Source organism: Dysidea avara, chromosome 3 (genome assembly GCF_963678975.1).
Source record: "Dysidea avara chromosome 3, odDysAvar1.4, whole genome shotgun sequence".
In the NCBI taxonomy this organism is placed as follows: Eukaryota; Metazoa; Porifera; class Demospongiae; order Dictyoceratida; family Dysideidae; genus Dysidea; species Dysidea avara.
Window position 1 is genome coordinate 36,803,688 of NC_089274.1, and position 24,942 is coordinate 36,828,629.

The window sequence follows — 24,942 nt, forward strand, 5'->3', positions numbered from 1 at the left end:
ACGGGGGCTTTGATTTCTTTTCGCACACTTTGCAAAAATTGCTATAAAATGCAAACGTGTAACTCGATTGCCTTGATCTTTGGCACATATGAAGAGTGTGTAACGGTGGATTCACGTACCAAGTTTGTTGTGAATCTGAGTAATATTCAAGGAGTTATGAGTGTTTATTCACGTAAAAAAAGGTCAAACTTCTGTTACGACTACAGGGTAAATCAAGTACAGAAATAACTTGAAAATTGGTGTGTAGATAGGCTAATCATCGTAGCAGTGCCTTTTGATAGTTTGAATAGTAATAGAGTTATAGCGACAAAGTTATAAAGCAAAAACTAAGCAAATGTAAAATCGCGGGATCAAAATACTCTAATAGAGCAGTCACCACGAAGTAAAAAAGGTGTGCAAAAATGTCAAAAAAACCTTACCAGAGTTTGAACTAGGGACCTCCATACCTAACACCTGCATCCTTAACCACTGAACCACTGCTATCTTGGCTGATCACCTCACTTAATTTCTGCTTTATAAATGAAATTTCTAGTCGAAATCTGCTTATAATTAAACATTTGTAATTTCATAGATCTACCAATAGAAGTACTAGATTGTTCTAGAATATTCTATGTATGTTCTATTAGAAGTCCTCAAAAAAATGTGCACTCTATTAGAGTAATACAATAATATTGTATTAAATCATGTAATGAAATACATTTATAAGTCTGTCTTCAATAATCATCATTGTATCTACATAGAAAAGAACAAATGTGAGTTAAAACAAACCTCAAAGTCAGCCATAGGCTGGTTTTGGAGCCTTATAAAGTACAAAAAGAAGTGAAATCCACACAAAAACAGCCAAGTTGTGAAAAAATGGTGCTTCCTTAAAAAGCATGGGTGAAAAAAGGTGTGAAATCAAAGGTGGCGGCCAAGAAATGGCTGCAATGATGTTAATGCTAAAATATTTTAACAATGGCTGTGTGCATTGTAAAATTTATTAGCATTAACATCATTGCAGCCATTTCTTGGCCGCCACCTTTGATTTCACAACTTTTTTCACCCAGGCTTTTTAAGGCCACACCATTTTTTCACAGCTTCGCTGTTTTTGTGTGGAAAATAGATAACATGAACAATATCTGGACAATCCACCCCAGTAGTGGCCATCAACAATCGCAATACACTATTTGTTTTGCAGACCTCCTTTAACAGCATCTCGCACATTTCATTTGTGGAGACTGTTGTAAATACATCTACTAAATAAACCCCAAGCATGGACTTAATTCCAGAATCTCCTCTGCCCTTCCAAAAAGTAATGGATGGTTTGTTGAAGGCAGGCCTTAAAATAACGTGCGGTCAACGGACAATTTCTGGACAAAACGTTAAATGTCCGCATAATTTCGTATATGTAAGGACAAAAAATGTCCACACGGAAAAGAACTAGAGATGCTACAAGTACAAGTAGTTCTATGCCTTCAGAGAAACGAGCGCTTTCAGTATCTACCGTACAGAAATGGATAAGGGAAAATGATAAATCTATGCAGACAATGACATGGCCGAAATTTAACAGGTGTGAAAACGATGTCAACCACGTCACGAGTTTGTGTTGCTCGGTGTGCCAAGAATTTGACGATAGGCTAAGAGGAATGAGAAACTATAGTGCTGCTTTTATTATAGGAGCCACTAACCTTCGATGTTCGAACTTCAAAGATCACTCCAAGACCGACATGCATACTAAGGCTATGTCTTTGTACCGTGAAAAGACGGCTAGGTCTAGTGTTATGGAATCTGCCCCGATTGTCAGAGCTCTGAATACAATGGACAAGTTTCTCGAGGAGAAAATGATTTTAAAATTTCAAGTTGCGTTTACTATTGCTAGGGAAGGAAAGCTTGAAATTGAAAGACCTTGGCTTATTACCACCTGATGCATGGCTCATAGACTAGAGCTAGCATTAAAAGATGCCTTGAAAGTTACACTGTTCCACGAAATTGATGAAATGCTAATGCAAATTTATTATTTGCATATAAAATTGCCTAAAAAGTGTAGAGAACTTGATGATGTAATTACAGAGATGAAAGCTTGTTTTGAGGAATCAGAGTTTGAGACTGAGGGTGGAAATCGTCCACTGCGAGCTTGTGTGACTAGATTTATAGCTCACAAAGTTTCAGCACTCAACTGTTTTATTGAAAGATATGGAGCATACTTAAACCACTTGACAGTATTAAGCCAAGACAAGACAACAAAGGCTGTAGACAGGCAGAAATTGAAGGGATATATTCTGCGATGGAAGAAAAGTAAAATTTTAATAGGGTGTGCCATGTTCCATGATATTTTAAAATCATCTGCAATCTTGTGTAAAGTGTTACAAAACAGTGAGTTGTGTATTGTTAGAGCTGTCGAAGTTTTCTTACACACATCCAAAAATGTTCAAAAACTGAAAACGTATACATTTGAAAAGCTCCCATCAGTCGAAAAAGTGTTACTTCGACTGCGTGAAGATGATGGTAAAGCAATATATTAGGGTGTGGAACTTACCAACCACACGGAGAGAATAAGGTTTTTTAAAACAATTTTGGTCAATATGTTGACTCTATTTTAAAATGTTTAAAAAATAGATTTAAATGCCAGAATGTCGAATTGTTTACACACACCATAAAACTTCTTGCTACTCATGGATGGGAAAAGACTGATGATGCCTCATTCGGATATGATGCTTTGGCTTACTTCACTAGAAGGTTTTCAGTACCATTGGAAAATGCAAATGTTGACTGTAGTCTCTTACAACAGGAGTGGGATGACATGGTTGACTATGGAAGGATGTACATTAATTTGACAGAGAACTACAGGAAAGTATGGTGGAATTAGCTGTTCAATAACAGTGATTGTGTTCAGTGGAATAATATCCTCTCCCTAATTGAAATGTTATTTACTATACCAGTATCTAACGGACATTTAGAAGGTGTTTTTCACAGATGAAAATATTGAAAACCGACAAGAGATGTTCTCTCAGTGAAAAAAGGCTTGATGAATTGTTGTGTATTCATCTAGAAAGTCCCCCTCTTAGCCAGTGGGATGCAGAGAGTGCAGTGGTGGCAAGACAGAACTCAAAGACCTACTCGTACAACGGCACCCACTTGTATTTCCAGACAATCATCCAGTGTTACTATAGTTGACTCTGAGTCTGATGAGAATGAAGAACCTCAGTTGAATTTGGAAGACTGGGACTAGTGGTTAGAGTCACTAGTATAATGTCACTATGCGTGTGGACATGTTGATTGTTTCACTTTATACCACTTTTAGTTTAATTGTTAACCGGTCTGTCATTTTATATATTATTTTACTCAAAGATCATGACAACATAATATTAAAATACAATATTGAAATAATATAATGTACAATAACATATGCAGATACTTGCATGTGCTGCACTCCACTTCTTTGTACCTAGTAACATAAAAGCACTACCACGATTTTCCATTTAAATGTGATCTCAGATACAGTTAATGATGAAAGATATGATAGCTGTTCCTGTATTTTTCTCCTTTACAGTTGATTGTTTGCTTCCATATTCAAGCTGGTGATTAAATAACTACCCCTTTTATATTTACCCATATATGTCTGTACAATTTGGTCTAATGTCCTTATAATTGCTAACATGAGGGGACATTTGTCCTAAGTAGGGTTGGGCAATATTTCAATAAATCGCCAATATCGCCTAAGCAAGTGCTCGCAATACCATTATCACATGTACTTTTGCTTCGCAATATTATCGCATAGGCAATATTTATCACATTTTGCAATAATTATTGCATTGATCATCCATTTTGTGTCTCTTCTAGGCCTCATATTTGATACAGTTCATGCATATTATTGCTAACTATGTCAATTGGTTAACATGTTAGCAAAGAAGTTGTGTTTGTAAACTAATTCTCAGTGAAAACAAGCAGTCACATGGACTTTTCAAACTATGTTGTTATATTTCAATTTTTCACATGCAATATTGCAATAATCGCATTAAATGATTCCTGTAATAATCGCATGTCACAAATTCAATATCGCCCAACCCTAGTCCTAAGCAGCTAAAATCCTAAATTAAGACCTGTAAAGGAATTCTGGACATGGCAATTTACCTTGACGACATCTTAGTGACAGGCCCTGATGATGCCCAATGCCTAAAATCATTGAAAGAAGTGCTTTGTAGGTTGCAAAAAGCTGGCTTGAAATGAGCAATGTCATTTTATGCAGCCATCAGTAAAGTATCTGGGTTATTGCATTGACAGCAACAGTCTCCTCCCAATGAGGACAAACTGTAGGTAGTATAAAGTGCACCACAGCCAACCAATGTCACTGCACTAAATCATACTTGAGTCTCTTGACCTACTATGGTAGATATTTGCCTCATCTTCCAACTGTTCTAGGTCCACTCTATCAATTACTGCATCAAGGCATTGTGTGGTCATGGGGGTCAAAAGAGAAACAGGCTTATAATAAATCTAAAGAGTTGTTGTTGTCGGATCAAGTGATTGTGCACTTTAATCAGGAACTACCTATAGTGATGCTTCCAGTTATGGAATTGGCACAATGCTGGCTCACAAACTTTCAGATAGGTCAGAAATGCTATTGGCTTTGTATCATGTACATTGTTGGCAACAGAAGAAGGAATCAATACTCACACATAGAAAAAGAAGTGCATTTTTGGAGTGAACTTCTTTCTTGCTTATTGATGGGTTGCTGCTTCACCTTGATCACTGAAACAACAACCACTATCAAGGAACGCAAGGATATTCCCAGTCATGTATAAGGATGAATTCAGAGATGAGCAGTAGATCTAGCTGGCTATGAGTATATGTTTACTGTAGTACTACTGCTCATGGCAATGCAGATGCATTGAGTAAGCGGCAACACCACAAGTTCCATCAGAATTGATCTTAACTATAGAACAAATATCTGAACCCCTATGACTAATGATCAAATACATTCATAGACTACCGTCAACTTCATATTACACTAAGAAATAGTACTATGTCAGGAGTGTAATGTGATCATATTTCAGGGTGGTACCATATTCACAATTCAAGTTATGGGTTGCCAAGTGCATGTAATTGGAAAGCCTATCATACCCATTTTCGCAGATCCGGTCACAGATACCATTTGCTAACAAACTATATGCAATTGTATTGAATGAGACCACTGTAGTTAAAGATGACTTAATTAACTATACGTATGTCCAGTAAAATTCATTTAATATATCCACCTATGAGCCAAAGTATTCCATTGTTAAAATATTGAACACAAAATAATGACACAGTTAACTATTTTCAAGTCAACTGGTCATATCCTTACACAGCTGCCCTAGTAAACTACTTCAAACTACTCTTCATCCTATCACACATAAACTATGCCACTTGCTCTACATTAATCCACAAACATCACTATACATGCTCACCTGATATTCGAAGTGTTAATGGATCACTAGTATAGTCCACTTCATTAACAGTTACAGTACAAGTGATGGTACCAGCATCATCTGCCAGTAGATTATTATCGGTTACATTTTGTGTTGTCTGACCAGTAGGAAAACATGTTGGATTACCACTATTATGACCAGTGTTAGTATAACATCCTGTAGCGTTCCACTGATATGGTCCAGTATATGTTCCTCCATTAGACAATGTTACCATACATGTCAGAGTGACACTGCTCAATATGGGATAGTCAAATGTGTTAGTAGATCCATTAACTGGTGTACCAGCTGGACTACTGACTATGGTGACTGTGACATCTGAAACATCTGAAACAATTAGGAACATTAATATCTAATTATGGTAACTGGTTTGAAATATGGGAGTAACAACTTTTTACGGTACTTTTACTCTCTTCTCCAACTGTCATACCAAAAAGCAATGTTGCGAGCTTTATAAGCTAACAGAATTATAGATAAGCTAACACACTACTGTATATTATTTGTGGTTGAAGTAATTGTTGGAATTAGACTTCCTTAGCAGTACTCAGCAATGTGATTCAATTTAATAATAATATAATAAGACAGTGGACACTAAACCGAAAGTCAGTTCAATAAGCCTTACTGGCTATTGAACCGACAGTAAAACTTACAAAAAAAAGGATCACAACACAAAAAACCCCACAATACTCAGCTGGGGCTTGAACCCTAGTCTACTGGAGCTTTAGGCAAGTGTGTTAATTACTGTGCTACCGCTGCTAGCTACGCACCTCCCTACTTTTCTATTTTATAAAAGTAGTCTCAGCATATAGTAAGCTAAAGGTGAAGAAGTAACCAAAGCTGAACCCAACCCTAACGCTAATACTACTTTTTGCGTCCCCTAAAGTCGAATACATGGAACAACTACTAGACGCGTCTACTAAAGTCAAATACTCGGGGCAACTACTAGATGGGAAAATAAAAACTTTTCGGTTCAATAACCACTTTCTAATAATAACAACAAATTATAAACTACATAACATATCTACAATAAACATCAGCACACTATGCATGAAGTTGTCTACAGTATTTACGTAGCTGGAGATACTGGATTTACATCTACTACTGTAAATAGGCCTAAGTCACAAATATATGCTCAAAGTTTTGCCCAAAATGCTTTCAGGAATTTCTCAAAATTTTCTCATATTATCCTCTTCAGTGTTTCCAATATGCTTGCATTATGCTCCTAGTTTAGCAACATTTCTTACAACTATCTTTGAACATTTAATCGGTGTTTGCTCTATTAGAGTATTTTACTACAAAGAGACTGTTGTATTAGAGAGTTCGATCTAAGGAACTATGTACAATGCAAATGAGTGCTCTATTGCAGTTTGCACTGCTATATTAGGGTGTATGGTTCTATTTTCAGCTCCATAGTTTGAAATGTCCACCTAATATGCTAGCATTATGCTGGCATAGCACTCCAGCCTATTATGCTTTATATTATACCGGCATATTTGACACAATCCTAACTACAAATATCAGTGTATATTGATATAGGATACAAGTGCTTACCAGTGATGGTAACAGCTATATTAAGACTATCACTTCCAATAGGATTAGCTATGCTACATGTATATGTTCCACCATCAGTTGTAGTAACACTATTAATAATATAGTCACTGCGAAACTCAGCTGTAGTACTGTTATGAGTGACTGTAGTCAAAGTAGGGGTTAGTGGTGCTGGAGTACCATTCTTCATCCAGGTGAATGTGTCTGGGGGAGAACCTTGTGAGGTACAAGACAATGTCAGAGGAGAACCGAATTCGACAATCACAATTGATAATGTAGTGGTGATGACTGGAACAGCTGTGTGTATGAAGTTAGTTAACAACAATTAATCACACTATAAAGTGACATACTTCTCACAGGTAAGTACACACCCACCCTCACAGTTTGGTCCACCATACTACTGTTCATTATGGTACAAGTGTAAACACCTTCTTCATTAACAGTAAAGGTATTAGAACACAATTCTACATTAATAACTCCAATGAAATTAGCAATCGTAGCTCCACGTGGTTGTACCACAGGTCCATCACATAAACCATGAGATATTTGAACACCATTAAAGGAAATGTGACCCAACTCTTCATTACTGTTACCACTAGGTCCTAATCCGGTCACACAACGAAACAGTATACCAGGTGCTTGAATAGAATTCCATCTAATAGCAGAATAGTCATCAACAATGTTACTGGAGCCAATAGTATTAGATAAAGTAGTTCTCGCTCCACCAACAACTTCAGCTCCTAATAGGTATTACATATTATGCATTAAAACATATGATAGTGTTTCCTGCAGCCCCTAAAAAGCCATAGAAAAGTATTTGTAACATGAATGAATTAAATTTTCCTATTTTGAGTACAGAGATCATGCTTCCTCCCATAATGGTGGCATTTCCTCCTGAGTTAGGAGGCACAGGTCGCCCTGATATATGTATCACCAAGAGTTAATAATAGTAGGGAGGTACACTTTTTGAAAATCACAATTCTGTGGCCATTTCTGCTCAGTTTCAACTGTTACGTCTATTACTCAAGCTGAATCATGAAGAACAGTACACAGAATGTGTCTACTTAATGTGGCTGTAGCAAAAACATTGAAGTGCTCTGATCTTGCTTTTAAAGCATAATTACCAATAATTACAATATAACTATCGTAACTAGTTACTATTGTAACTTAGTTACTTTTCAGACAGTCACTCTAGTTACAAGTTACTGGATACAAAGCACGTGACTAGTTACGTATATTACTAGTTACTTTTACAGTAATTAGTTACATAACCTAGTTACAAAGTAACTATAGTCACCCCTAACTCTGCTAATAGTAAATCTAAAGGTTGTTATGGGCATCTCAAGTGCTTGCACACTTTGATCCGGAACTGACTATAGTGAAGCTTCCAGTGTTGTTTTGAAACAGACCACTGTGATCAAGGATGACTTATTATACATATATCCAGTAAAATTTGTTTAATTTAGCCACCTGTGACACAAAAATATTCACAACAAAATAATGACACAGTTGACTATTTTCAAGTCAACTGGTCATATCCTACACAGCTGCCCTAGTAAACTACTTCAAACTACTCTTCATCCTATCACACATAAACTATGCCACTTGCTCTACATTAATCCACAAACATCACTACACATGCTCACCTGATATTCGAAGTGTTAATGGATCACTAGTATAGTCCACATCATTAACAGGTACAGTACAAGTGATGGTACCAGCATCATCTGCCAGTAGATTATTATTGGTTACATTTTGTGTTGTCTGACCAGTAGGAAAACATATTGGATCACCACTATTATGACCAGTGTTAGTATAACATCCTGTAGTGTTCCACTGATATGGTCCAGTATATGTTCCTCCATTAAACAATGTTACCATACATGTCAGAGTGACACTACTCAATATGGGATAGTCAAATGTGTTAGTAGATCCACTAACTGGTGTACCAGCTGGACTACTGACTATGGTAACTATGACATCTGGAACATCTGAAACAATTAGGAATATTAATATCTAAATATGGTAACTGATTTGAAATATGGAAGTAACAACTTTTTACGGTACTTTTACTCTCTTCTCCAACTGTTATACCAAAAGGCAATGTTGTGAGCTTTGTAAGCTAACAGAATTATAGATAAGCTAACACACTACTGTATATTATTTGTGGTTGAAGTAATTGTTGGGATTAGACTTCCTTAGCAGTACTCAGCAATGTGATTCAATTTAATAATAATATAATAAGACAGTGGACACTAAACCGAAAGTCAGTTCAATAAGCCTTACTGGCTATTGAACCGACAGTAAAACTTACAAAAAAAAAAGGATCACAACACAAAAAACCCCACAATACTCAGCTGGGGCTTGAACCCTAGTCTACTGGAGCTTTAGGCAAGTGTGCTAACTACTGTGCTACCGCTGCTAGCTACGCACCTCCCCTACTTTTCTATCTTATAAAAGTAGTCTCAGCATATAGTAAGCTAAAGGTGAAGAAGTAACCAAAGCTGAATCCAACCCTAACGCTAATACTACTTTTTGCGTCCCCTAAAGTCGAATGAGCGGAGCAACTACTAGACGCATCTCCTAAAGTCAAATACTCGGGGCAACTACTTGATGTGAAAATAAAAACTTTTCGGTCCAATAACCACTTTCTAATAATAACAACAAATTATAAACTACATAACATATTTAAAATAAACATCAGCATACTATGCATGAAGTTGTCTACAGTATTTACATAGCTGGAGATACTGGATTTACATTGGAATTTAATCTACTACAGTATTTACTGTAAATATACTCAAAGTTTAGCCCAAAATGCTTTCAGGAATTTCTCAAAATTTTCTCATATTATCCTCTTTAGTGTTTCCAATATGCTTGCATTATGCTCCTAGTTTAGCAACATTTCTTACAACTATCTTTGAACATTTAATCGGTGTTTGCTCTATTAGAGTATTTTACTACAAAGAGACTGTTGTATTAGAGAGTTCGATCTAAGGAACTATGTACAATGCAAATGAGTGCTCTATTGCAGTTTGCACTGCTATATTAGGGTGTATGGTTCTATTTTCAGCTCCATAGTTTGAAATGTCCACCTAATATGCTAGCATTATGCTGGCATAGCACTCCAGCCTATTATGCTTTATATTATACCGGCATATTTGACACAAGCCTAACTACAAATATCAGTGTATATTGATATAGGATACAAGTGCTTACCAGTGATGGTAACAGCTATATTAAGACTATCACTTCCAATAGGATTAGCTATGCTACATGTATATGTTCCACCATCAGTTGTAGTAACACTATTAATAATATAGTCACTGCGAAACTCAGCTGTAGTACTGTTATGAGTGACTGTAGTCAAAGTAGGGGTTAGTGGTGCTGGAGTACCATTCTTCATCCAGGTGAATGTGTCTGGGGGAGAACCTTGTGAGGTACAAGACAATGTCAGAGGAGAACCAAATTCGACATTGACAGTTGATAATGTAGTGGTGATGACTGGAACAGCTGTGTGTATGAAGTTAGTTAACAACAATTAATCACACTTATAAAGTGACTTACTTCTCACAGGTAAGTACACACCCACCCTCACAGTTTGGTCCACCATACTACTGTTCATTATGGTACAAGTGTAAACACCTTCTTCATTAACAGTAAAGGTATTAGAACACAATTCTACATTAATAACTCCAATGAAATTAGCAATCGTAGCTCCACGTGGTTGTACCACAGGTCCATCACATAAACCATGAGATATTTGAACACCATTAAAGGAAATGTGACCCAACTCTTCATTACTGTTACCACTAGGTCCTAATCCGGTCACACAACGAAACAGTATACCAGGTGCTTGAATAGAATTCCATCTAATAGCAGAATAGTCATCAACAATGTTACTGGAGCCAATAGTATTAGATAAAGTAGTTCTCGCTCCACCAACAACTTCAGCTCCTAATAGGTATTACATATTATGCATTAAAACATATGATAGTGTTTCCTGCAACCCCTAAGAAGCCATAGAAAAGTATTTGTAACATGAATGAATTAAATTTTCCTATTTTGAGTACAGAGATCATGCTTCCTCCCATAATGGTGGCATTTCCTCCTGAGTTAGGAGGCTATATGCTACAGGTCGCCCTGATATATGTATCACTAAGAGTTAATAATAGTAGGGAGGTACACTTTTTGAAAATCACAATTCTGTGGCCATTTCTGCTCAGTTTCAACTGTTACGTCTATTACTCAAGCTGAATCATGAAGAACAGTACACAGAATGTGTCTACCTAATGTGGCTGTAGCAAAACATTGAATTGCTCTGATCTTGCTTTTAAAGCATAATTACCAATAATTACAATATAACTATCGTAACTAGTTACTATTGTAACTTAGTTACTTTTCAGACAGTCACTCTAGTTACAAGTTACTGGATACAAAGAACGTAACTAGTTACGTATATTACTAGTTACTTTTACAGTAATTAGTTACATAACCTAGTTACAAAGTAACTATAGTCACCCCTAACTCTGCTAATAGTAAATCTAAAGGTTGTTATGGGCATCTCAAGTGCTTGCACACTTTGATCCGGAACTGACTATAGTGAAGCTTCCAGTGTTGTTTTGAAACAGACCACTGTGATCAAGGATGACTTATTATACATATATCCAGTAAAATTTGTTTAATTTAGCCACCTGTGACACAAAAATATTCAACACAAAATAATGACACGGTTGACTATTTTCAAGTCAACTGGTCATATCCTTACACAGCTGCCCTAGTAAACTACTTCAAACTACTCTTCATCCTATCACACATAAACTATGCCACTTGCTCTACATTAATCCACAAACATCACTACACATGCTCACCTGATATTCGAAGTGTTAATGGATCACTAGTATAGTCCACTTCATTAACAGGTACAGTACAAGTGATGGTACCAGCATCATCTGCCAGTAGATTATTATTGGTTACATTTTGTGTTGTCTGACCAGTAGGAAAACATGTTGGATTACCACTATTATGACCAGTGTTAGTATAACATCCTGTAGTGTTCCACTGATATGGTCCAGTATATGTTCCTCCATTAAACAATGTTACCATACATGTCAGAGTGACACTACTCAATATGGGATAGTCAAATGTGTTAGTAGATCCACTAACTGGTGTACCAGCTGGACTACTGACTATGGTAACTATGACATCTGGAACATCTGAAACAATTAGGAATATTAATATCTAAATATGGTAACTGATTTGAAATATGGAAGTAACAACTTTTTACGGTACTTTTACTCTCTTCTCCAACTGTTATACCAAAAGGCAATGTTGTGAGCTTTGTAAGCTAACAGAATTATAGATAAGCTAACAGAATTATAGATAAGCTAACACACTACTGTATATTATTTGTGGTTGAAGTAATTGTTGGGATTAGACTTCCTTAGCAGTACTCAGCAATGTGATTCAATTTAATAATAATATAATAAGACAGTGGACACTAAACCGAAAGTTAGTTCAATAAGCCTTACTGGCTATTGAACCGACAGTAAAACTTACAAAAAAAAAAGGATCACAACACAAAAAACCCCACAATACTCAGCTGGGGCTTGAACCCTAGTCTACTGGAGCTTTAGGCAAGTGTGCTAACTACTGTGCTACCGCTGCTAGCTACGCACCTCCCCTACTTTTCTATCTTATAAAAGTAGTCTCAGCATATAGTAAGCTAAAGGTGAAGAAGTAACCAAAGCTGAACCCAACCCTAACGCTAATACTACTTTTTGCGTCCCCTAAAGTCAAATGCGCGGAGCAACTACTAGACGTGTCTCCTAAAGTCAAATACTCGGGGCAACTACTAGATGTGAAAATAAAAACTTTTCGGTCCAATAACCACTTTCTAATAATAACAACAAATTATAAACTACATAACATATCTACAATAAACATCAGCATACTATGTATGAAGTTGTCTACAGTATTTACATAGCTGGAGATACTGGATTTACATTGGAATTTAATCTACTACAGTATTTACTGTAAATATACTCAAAGTTTAGCCCAAAATGCTTTCAGGAATTTCTCAAAATTTTCTCATATTATCCTCTTTAGTGTTTCCAATATGCTTGCATTATGCTCCTAGTTTGGCAACATTTCTTACAACTATCTTTGAACATTTAATCGGTGTTTGCTCTATTAGAGTATTTTACTACAAAGAGACTGTTGTATTAGAGAGTTCGATCTAAGGAACTATGTACAATGCAAATGAGTGCTCTATTGCAGTTTGCACTGCTATATTAGGGTGTATGGTTCTATTTTCAGCTCCATAGTTTGAAATGTCCACCTAATATGCTAGCATTATGCTGGCATAGCACTCCAGCCTATTATGCTTTATATTATACCGGCATATTTGACACAAGCCTAACTACAAATATCAGTGTATATTGATATAGGATACAAGTGCTTACCATTGATGGTAACAGCTATATTAAGACTATCACTTCCAATAGAATTAGCTATGCTACATGTATATGTTCCACCATCAGTTGTAGTAACACTATTAATAATATAGTCACTGCGAAACTCAGCTGTAGTACTGTCATGAGTGACTGTAGTCAAAGTAGGGGTTAGTGGTGCTGGAGTACCATTCTTCATCCAGGTGAATGTGTCTGGGGGAGAACCTTGTGAGGTACAAGACAATGTCAGAGGAGAACCAAATTCGACATTGACAGTTGATAATGTAGTGGTGATGACTGGAACAGCTGCGTGTATGAAGTTAGTTAACAACAATTAATCACACTTATAAAGTGACTTACTTCTCACAGGTAAGTACACACCCACCCTCACAGTTTGGTCCACCATACTACTGTTCCTTATGGTACAAGTGTAAACACCTTCTTCATTAACAGTAAAGGTATTAGAACACAATTCTACATTAATAACTCCAATGAAATTAGCAATCGTAGCTCCACGTGGTTGTACCACAGGTCCATCACATAAACCATGAGATATTTGAACACCATTAAAGGAAATGTGACCCAACTCTTCATTACTGTTACCACTAGGTCCTAATCCGGTCACACAACGAAACAGTATACCAGGTGCTTGAATAGAATTCCATCTAATAGCAGAATAGTCATCAACAATGTTACTGGAGCCAATAGTATTAGATAAAGTAGTTCTCGCTCCACCAACAACTTCAGCTCCTAATAGGTATTACATATTATGCATTAAAACATATGATAGTGTTTCCTGCAGCCCCTAAAAAGCCATAGAAAAGTATTTGTAACATGAATGAATTAAATTTTCCTATTTTGAGTACAGAGATCATGCTTCCTCCCATAATGGTGGCATTTCCTCCTGAGTTAGGAGGCACAGGTCGCCCTGATATATGTATCACCAAGAGTTAATAATAGTAGGGAGGTACACTTTTTGAAAATCACAATTCTGTGGCCATTTCTGCTCAGTTTCAACTGTTACGTCTATTACTCAAGCTGAATCATGAAGAACAGTACACAGAATGTGTCTACCTAATGTGGCTGTAGCAAAACATTGAATTGCTCTGATCTTGCTTTTAAAGCATAATTACCAATAATTACAATATAACTATCGTAACTAGTTACTATTGTAACTTAGTTACTTTTCAGACAGTCACTCTAGTTACAAGTTACTGGATACAAAGAACGTAACTAGTTACGTATATTACTAGTTACTTTTACAGTAATTAGTTACATAACCTAGTTACAAAGTAACTATAGTCACCCCTAACTCTGCTAATAGTAAATCTAAAGGTTGTTATGGGCATCTCAAGTGCTTGCACACTTTGATCCGGAACTGACTATAGTGAAGCTTCCAGTGTTGTTTTGAAACAGACCACTGTGATCAAGGATGACTTATTATACATATATCCAGTAAAATTTGTTTAATTTAGCCACCTGTGACACAAAAATATTCAACACAAAATAATGACACGGTTGACTATTTTCAAGTCAACTGGTCATATCCTTACACAGCTGCCCTAGTAAACTACTTCAAACTACTCTTCATCCTATCACACATAAACTATGCCACTTGCTCTACATTAATCCACAAACATCACTACACATGCTCACCTGATATTCGAAGTGTTAATGGATCACTAGTATAGTCCACTTCATTAACAGGTACAGTACAAGTGATGGTACCAGCATCATCTGCCAGTAGATTATTATTGGTTACATTTTGTGTTGTCTGACCAGTAGGAAAACATGTTGGATTACCACTATTATGACCAGTGTTAGTATAACATCCTGTAGTGTTCCACTGATATGGTCCAGTATATGTTCCTCCATTAAACAATGTTACCATACATGTCAGAGTGACACTACTCAATATGGGATAGTCAAATGTGTTAGTAGATCCACTAACTGGTGTACCAGCTGGACTACTGACTATGGTAACTATGACATCTGGAACATCTGAAACAATTAGGAATATTAATATCTAAATATGGTAACTGATTTGAAATATGGAAGTAACAACTTTTTACGGTACTTTTACTCTCTTCTCCAACTGTTATACCAAAAGGCAATGTTGTGAGCTTTGTAAGCTAACAGAATTATAGATAAGCTAACAGAATTATAGATAAGCTAACACACTACTGTATATTATTTGTGGTTGAAGTAATTGTTGGGATTAGACTTCCTTAGCAGTACTCAGCAATGTGATTCAATTTAATAATAATATAATAAGACAGTGGACACTAAACCGAAAGTTAGTTCAATAAGCCTTACTGGCTATTGAACCGACAGTAAAACTTACAAAAAAAAAAGGATCACAACACAAAAAACCCCACAATACTCAGCTGGGGCTTGAACCCTAGTCTACTGGAGCTTTAGGCAAGTGTGCTAACTACTGTGCTACCGCTGCTAGCTACGCACCTCCCCTACTTTTCTATCTTATAAAAGTAGTCTCAGCATATAGTAAGCTAAAGGTGAAGAAGTAACCAAAGCTGAACCCAACCCTAACGCTAATACTACTTTTTGCGTCCCCTAAAGTCAAATGCGCGGAGCAACTACTAGACGTGTCTCCTAAAGTCAAATACTCGGGGCAACTACTAGATGTGAAAATAAAAACTTTTCGGTCCAATAACCACTTTCTAATAATAACAACAAATTATAAACTACATAACATATCTACAATAAACATCAGCATACTATGTATGAAGTTGTCTACAGTATTTACATAGCTGGAGATACTGGATTTACATTGGAATTTAATCTACTACAGTATTTACTGTAAATATACTCAAAGTTTAGCCCAAAATGCTTTCAGGAATTTCTCAAAATTTTCTCATATTATCCTCTTTAGTGTTTCCAATATGCTTGCATTATGCTCCTAGTTTGGCAACATTTCTTACAACTATCTTTGAACATTTAATCGGTGTTTGCTCTATTAGAGTATTTTACTACAAAGAGACTGTTGTATTAGAGAGTTCGATCTAAGGAACTATGTACAATGCAAATGAGTGCTCTATTGCAGTTTGCACTGCTATATTAGGGTGTATGGTTCTATTTTCAGCTCCATAGTTTGAAATGTCCACCTAATATGCTAGCATTATGCTGGCATAGCACTCCAGCCTATTATGCTTTATATTATACCGGCATATTTGACACAAGCCTAACTACAAATATCAGTGTATATTGATATAGGATACAAGTGCTTACCAGTGATGGTAACAGCTATATTAAGACTATCACTTCCAATAGAATTAGCTATGCTACATGTATATGTTCCACCATCAGTTGTAGTAACACTATTAATAATATAGTCACTGCGAAACTCAGCTGTAGTACTGTCATGAGTGACTGTAGTCAAAGTAGGGGTTAGTGGTGCTGGAGTACCATTCTTCATCCAGGTGAATGTGTCTGGGGGAGAACCTTGTGAGGTACAAGACAATGTCAGAGGAGAACCGAATTCGACATTGACAGTTGATAATGTAGTGGTGATGACTGGAACAGCTGCGTGTATGAAGTTAGTTAACAACAATTAATCACACTTATAAAGTGACTTACTTCTCACAGGTAAGTACACACCCACCCTCACAGTTTGGTCCACCATACTACTGTTCCTTATGGTACAAGTGTAAACACCTTCTTCATTAACAGTAAAGGTATTAGAACACAATTCTACATTAATAACTCCAATGAAATTAGCAATCGTAGCTCCACGTGGTTGTACCACAGGTCCATCACATAAACCATGAGATATTTGAACACCATTAAAGGAAATGTGACCCAACTCTTCATTACTGTTACCACTAGGTCCTAATCCGGTCACACAACGAAACAGTATACCAGGTGCTTGAATAGAATTCCATCTAATAGCAGAATAGTCATCAACAATGTTACTGGAGCCAATAGTATTAGATAAAGTAGTTCTCGCTCCACCAACAACTTCAGCTCCTAATAGGTATTACATATTATGCATTAAAACATATGATAGTGTTTCCTGCAGCCCCTAAAAAGCCATAGAAAAGTATTTGTAACATGAATGAATTAAATTTTCCTATTTTGAGTACAGAGATCATGCTTCCTCCCATAATGGTGGCATTTCCTCCTGAGTTAGGAGGCACAGGTCGCCCTGATATATGTATCACCAAGAGTTAATAATAGTAGGGAGGTACACTTTTTGAAAATCACAATTCTGTGGCCATTTCTGCTCAGTTTCAACTGTTACGTCTATTACTCAAGCTGAATCATGAAGAACAGTACACAGAATGTGTCTACCTAATGTGGCTGTAGCAAAACATTGAAGTGCTCTGATCTTGTTTTTAAAGCATAATTACCAATAATTACAATATAACTATCGTAACTAGTTACTATTGTAACTTAGTTACTTTTCAGACAGTCACTCTAGTTACAAGTTACTGGATACAAAGCACGAAACTAGTTACATATATTACTAGTTACTTTTACAGTAATTAGTTACATAACCTAGTTACAAAGTAACTATAGTCACCCCTAACTCTGCTAATAGTAAATCTAAAGGTTGTTATGGGCATCTCAAGTGCTTGCACACTTTGATCCGGAACTGACTATAGTGAAGCTTCCAGTGTTGTTTTGAAACAGACCACTGTGATCAAGGATGACTTATTATACATATATCCAGTAAAATTTGTTTAATTTAGCCACCTGTGACACAAAAATATTCAACACAAAATAATGACACAGATGACTATTTTCAAGTCAACTGGTCATATCCTTACACAGCTGCCCTAGTAAACTACTTCAAACTACTCTTCATCCTATCACACATAAACTATGCCACTTGCTCTACATTAATCCACAAACATCACTACACATGCTCACCTGATATTCGAAGTGTTAATGGATCACTAGTATAGTCCACATCATTAACAGGTACAGTACAAGTGATGGTACCAGCATCATCTGCCAGTAGATTATTATTGGTTACATTTTGTGTTGTCTGACCAGTAGGAAAACATGTTGGATTACCACTATTATGACCAGTGTTAGTATAACATCCTGTAGTGTTCCACTGATATGGTCCAGTATATGTTCCTCCATTAAACAATGTTACCATACATGTCAGAGTGACACTACTCAATATGGGATAGTCAAATGTGTTAGTAGATCCACTAACTGGTGTACCAGCTGGACTACTGACTATGGTAACTATGACATCTGGAACATCTGAAACAATTAGGAATATTAATATCTAAATATGGTAAATGATTTGAAATATGGAAGTAACAACTTTTTACGGTACTTTTACTCTCTTCTCCAACTGTCATACCAAAAGGCAATGTTGTGAGCTTTGTAAGCTAACAGAATTATAGATAAGCTAACACACTACTGTATATTATTTGTGGTTGGAGTAATTGTTGGGATTAGACTTCCTTAGCAGTACTCAGCAATGTGATTCAATTTAATAATAATAATAATAAGACAGTGGACACTAAACCGAAAGTCAGTTCAATAAGCCTTACTGGCTATTGAACCGACAGTAAAACTTACAAAAAAAAAGGATCACAACACAAAAAAACCCACAATACTCAGCTGGGGCTTGAACCCTAGTCTACTGGAGCTTTAGGCAAGTGTGCTAACTACTGTGCTACCGCTGCTAGCTACGCACCTCTCCTACTTTTCTATCTTATAAAAGTAGTGTCAGCATATAGTAAGCTAAAGGTGAAGAAGCAACCAAAGCTGAACCCAACCCTAACGCTAATACTACTTTTTGCGTCCCCTAAAGTCGAATGCGCGGAGCAACTACTAGATGCGTCTCCTAAAGTCAAATACTCGGGGCGACTACTTGATGTGAAAATAAAAACTTTTCGGTCCAATAACCACTTTCTAATAATAACAACAAATAATAAACTACATAACATATTTAAAATAAACATCAGCATACTATGCATGAAGTTGTCTACAGTATTTACATAGCTGGAGATACTGGATTTACATTGGAATTTAATCTACTACAGTATTTACTGTAAATATACTCAAAGTTTAGCCCAAAATACTTTCAGGAATTTCTCAAAATTTTCTCATATTATCCTCTTCAGTGTTTCCAATATGCTTGCTTTATGCTCCTAGATTAGCAACATTTCTTACAACTATCTTTGAACATTTAATCGGTGAATGCTCTATTAGAGTATTTTACAACAAAGAGACTGTTGTATTAGAGAGTTCGATCTAAGGAACTATGTACAATACAAATTGGAGTGCTCTATTGCAGTTTGCACTGCTATATTAGGGTGTATGGTTCTATTTTCATGACATTAAGCTCCATAGTTTGAAATGTCCACCTAATATGCTAGCATTATGCTGGCATAGCACTCCAGCCTATTATGCTTTATATTATGCCGGCATAGTGCTGAGCGGTTTTGATATTTCATAGACGGTACGGTATTGTCAACTTGATATTGCGTTATGACTAAATTATTGGCATACCTTAGTTTGATGCTATTTCAGACCTACAGTACTAGATTTAGACACAGAAATAACCCTAAAAAATTTTCAGTTAATGACAGATTGGGGTTGAAAGCCAACTGTAATATATTTACTGCTGTACATATCCATTCATATGTGCTGTAAGTAGACTTCTTCACACAGGGTATATTGTTTTAGCTAGTAAAAGACTTGTGTTTTAGAATTCACGGTATTTGCGGTAGTTAAAACAATTGGATGGTAACAAAACAGATACCGTGGTTTGACTAAAATATTGTCATATTGCTCAGCACTATGCCGGCATATTTGACACTAGCCTAACTACAAACATCAGTGTATATTTATATAGGATACAAGCGCTTACCAGTGATGGTAACAGTAACATTAAGACTATCACTTCCAATAGGATTAGCTATACTACATGTATATGTTCCACCATCAGTTGTAGTAACACTATTAATAATATAGTCACTGCGAAACTCTGCTGTTGTACTGTCATGAGTGACTGTAGTCAAAGTAGGGGTTAGTGGTGCTGGAGTACCATTCTTCATCCAGGTGAATGTGTCTGGGGGAGAACCTTGTGAGGTACAAGACAATGTCAGAGGAGAACCGAATTCGACATTGATAGTTGATAATGTAGTGGTGATGACTGGAGCAGCTGTGTGTATGAAGTTAGTTAACAACAATTAATCACACTATAAAGTGACTTACTTCTCACAGGTAAGTACACACCCACCCTCACAGTCTGGTCCACCATACTACTGTTCCTTATGGTACAAGTGTAAACACCTTCTTCATTAACAGTAAAGGGATTAGAACACAATTCTACATTAATAACTCCAATGAAATTAGCAATCGTAGCTCCGCGTGGTTGTACCACAGGTCCATCACATAAACCATGAGATATTTGAACACCATTAAAGGAAATGTGACCCAACTCTTCATTACTGTTATCACTAGGTCCTAATCCGGTCACACAACGAAACAGTATACCATGTGGTCGATCATTATTCCATCTAATAGCAGAATAGTCATCAACAATGTTACTGGAGCCAATAGTATTAGATAAAGTAGTTCTCACTCCACCAACAACTTCAGCTCCTAATAGGTATTACATATTATGTATTAAAACATATGATAGTGTTTCCTGCAGCCCCTAAGAAGCCATAGAAAAGTATTTGTAATATGAATGGATTAAATTTTCCTATTTTGAGTACAGAGATCATGCTTCCTCCCATAATGGTGGCATTTCCTCCTGAGTTAGGAGGCTATATGCTACAGGTCGCCCTGATATATGTATCACCAAGAGTTAATAATAGTAGGGAGGTACACTTTTTGAAAATCACAATTCTGTGGCCATTTCTGCTCAGTTTCAACTGTTACGTCTATTACTCAAGCTGAATCATGAAGAACAGTACACAGAATGTGTATACTTAATGTGGCTGTAGCAAAAACAATGAAATGCTCTGATCTTGCTTTTAAAGCATAATTACCAATAATTACAATATAACTATCGTAACTAGTTACTATTGTAACTTAGTTACTTTTCAGACAGTCACTCTAGTTACAAGTTACTGGATACAAAACACGTAACTAGTTACGTATATTACTAGTTACTTTTACAGTAATTAGTTACATAACCTAGTTACAAAGTAACTATAGTCACCCCTAACTCTGCTAATAGTAAATCTAAAGGTTGTTATGGGCATCTCAAGTGCTTACACACTTTGATCCGGAACTGACTATAGTGAAGCTTCCAGTGTTGTTTTGAAACAGACCACTGTGATCAAGGATGACTTATTATACATATATCCAGTAAAATTTGTTTAATTTAGCCACCTGTGACACAAAAATATTCAACACAAAATAATGACACAGTTGACTATTTTCAAGTCAACTGGTCATATCCTTACACAGCTGCCCTAATAAACTACTTCTAACTACTCTTCATCCTATCACACATAAACTATGCCACTTGCTCTACATTTTTTTAATCCACAAACATCACTACACATGTTCACCTGATAGTCGAAGTGTTAATGGATCACTAGTATAGTCCACATCATTAACAGTTACAGTACAAGTGATGGTACCAGCATCATCTGCCAGTAGATTATTATCGGTTACATTTTGTGTTGTCTGACCAGTAGGAAAACATGTTGGATCACCACTATTATGAGCAGTGTTAGTATAACATCCTGTAGTGTTCCACTGATATGGTCCAGTATATATTCCTCCATTAAACAATGTTACCATACATGTCAGAGTGACACTACTCAATATGGGATAGTCAAATGTGTTAGTAGATCCACTAACTGGTGTACCAGCTGGACTACTGACTATGGTGACTGTGACATCTGAAACATCTGAAACAATTAGGAACATTAACATTTTAATTTTTAATTATGGTCACTTTAGCATATTCTTGCTGGTTTGAAATATGGGAGTAACAACTTTTTATAGTTCTTTTACACTCTTGTCCTACCAAAAAGCAATGTTGTGAGCTTCGTAGGCTACCAGAAATTATAGATAAACTAAAATACAGTTAAGAACACACTACTATATATTATTTGTGGTTGGAGCTATTGTTGCAGTTAGGCTTCCTTAGCAGTACTCAGCAATGTGATTAATAATAATAACAAATTACAAAATACATAACATATCTAAATACTAAAATAAACATCAACATAATATGCATGGAGTTGCCTACAGTATTTAGCTGGAGATACTGGCTTTTCATTGGAATGTAATCTACTAGCGTAAATAGTCAAATATGCTTAAAGTTTTGTCCAAAATAGCTTTCAGGAATTTCTCAATATTTCGTATATTATCCTCTTCAGTGTTTCCATTATGTTTGTATTATGCTCTTAGATTAGCAACATTCTTCATGGGCATACTGAGGGGGTTTCCAGGGGTCTACTGAAATTGTCAGTAACAAGTAAAGTCCATGCAGGCCAGAATGTTGTCGCCGATATGTTGGCAAACACAAAAATCAGCACGAGCACATCAAAATGTAATCATCAAAATGTACATCGTTATTACAGTGCAGCCCCTCCCCAAACAAATCCTTGCTTTATAAAATCAAGATACTCTAATAGAGCAGTCTGTGAAATACTCTACTAGAACAGTCACTGTATGTAACACGATTTAAAATTTTCTTTAGTAAGGCTTTATAGCACAAGTGTTGAAGGTCTATAAGACACCTAAAATCCTCTATAGTTGCTTGGTATGAAAACTTACACTCTGCAACACTATCCCATGGGCACACTTGTAGCCTGCTATGCAAATGTATGCACACGGTCCTTTGTGTGTAATTCTATGACAATTTACTTTGGCTCATAACTGAGCTCCTCATGACTGCCATAGCTCTTGATCAATTTGCATATACCAGGTATAGTACATAATAAATATTAACTGGCAATTCCATAGCTAACATATTAGTTGGCTAGCTAGTGGGGACTGGGTATATTATACTACTGATGGAGGCCACACAATTATAATTTGGTTTATAATTTGTTAATGATACAAGGTGTGTGACAACAAACTATATAGGTCAGAATGTAGCTAGACTAAAAGTTGACCAATATTATATAGCACTCAGACTACAGACATTTTACAATTTGCATCTGGGGGCTGCCCCCAGACCCCTGCATCCTGGATTTGCTTGCTAGTGTGATAATAATATATTAAATTGTTTAATAATAACTGTGTGTGTCTATTTGATGTTGTACACATGATATAATAATAAGATTTGGGCAGGCTTTTAGTCTGCTGACAGCTTGAATTTGGGTGTTGTGTCATGTAGTGTCTGGTGTTGTAAACAAGCCAATATGTACAAAAACTGCTACATTTGGGGGCTTGTCTGGGGAGAAGCCATACAAACAACACAGGAACAAGTCAGAGCAAGTAAACAAGCAGACAACCAGAATTTGGAAGACACCCTAACAGAAATAGAACACTTAATGGCCACTGAAGTGCTTAAAATCCAGCTGGACACCCTGCAATTAGAATATCAAGCCTTACAAGTAGAGAATGCTAAATTGCACGGTGAAAACCCAGAAACCACACAGTAAACTAATACGGAAAGGAAGAAGCTGACAATTTTGAAGAATGAAGTGGACGGACTTTGTTAAGTTATACATTAGCAGGGAGAAAGAGCTTCAACTGAGTCAGCAGAAAGAAGCAGTTGAAGAATTGAGCAGGGCGAAGAAAAGAATTGAGCAAGCAAATGAAGATTTTGGAGGGAAAGGGGTGGCCACAATACAAGAACTTACAGAGCTCCAGAAAGTAAATGGTAGGCTTCAATTAGAGTTAAATTGTGCTGAGCAACAAATTGAACTGTGTGAATTTCATTTGTCTGCTGAACATAATAAAGTTGAGAGACTGCAAGTTCAGCTAAGTGCTGTGCATAATAACAAGGTCTCACGCTGCTACACCCTTCTCAAGTCCCGCCTTTATCCAAATTTAGTGGGAGTAATGAGAATGAAACCTTCAAGGAGTAGCACAAGCAATTTGAGTTGGTGGTGACCATCTACGGATGGGACTCTCACTCTAAGCTCAGTAACCTAGCAATGAGACTGCAAGGACAGGCCTATGCCTTCCACAGAACTTGCACAACTCAGCAATGATCCACATATGACAGTTTAGTGATGGCTATGTCACAAAGATTCACTCCAGTCCGAATACAATCGGTACAAAGTCAATTATTCCACAGTCGTAGGCAGAAGGTTAATGAGAAAGTGGATGACTATGCACAAGACTTGAGTAGGTTGTATCAGAAGGCTTATACCCAAGCAAACCAAAATAGTCAAGAAGCTGAAACCATGGGTAAGGCAGTATTGGCTTACCAGTTTGTCCTACCTGAGATCCAAGTGAAGGTGGCTGGCATTGAAGAAACATTTGATCAGTAGTGGATCAAGGTACGCTTTACAGAGGCTAAGTTAAGAGAATTGTCATCCCGAGACAGTAATAGTAAGTCAACCCAGTCGAAGCCTGACAATCAC

The 24,942-nt window shown here is 36.5% G+C and overlaps 1 protein-coding gene across 1 annotated transcript; it reads right to left on the minus strand.

Moving 5' to 3' along the window:
* Window positions 1-4,228: 4,228 nt before the first annotated feature.
* Window positions 4,229-22,330, minus strand: LOC136248483 (mucin-2-like). Its single transcript, XM_066040260.1, has 18 exons — window positions 21,961-22,330; window positions 20,651-21,040; window positions 20,304-20,597; window positions 18,338-18,682; window positions 17,042-17,431; window positions 16,694-16,987; window positions 15,101-15,445; window positions 13,805-14,194; window positions 13,457-13,750; window positions 11,864-12,208; window positions 10,560-10,949; window positions 10,212-10,505; window positions 8,639-8,983; window positions 7,343-7,732; window positions 6,996-7,289; window positions 5,427-5,771; window positions 4,344-4,415; window positions 4,229-4,287 (listed from the first exon to the last, which is right to left on the minus strand). The coding sequence occupies exons 1-18, from the start codon at window positions 22,328-22,330 to the stop codon at window positions 4,229-4,231; spliced, it is 5,646 nt and encodes a 1,881-aa protein (XP_065896332.1).
* Window positions 22,331-24,942: the final 2,612 nt, after the last annotated feature.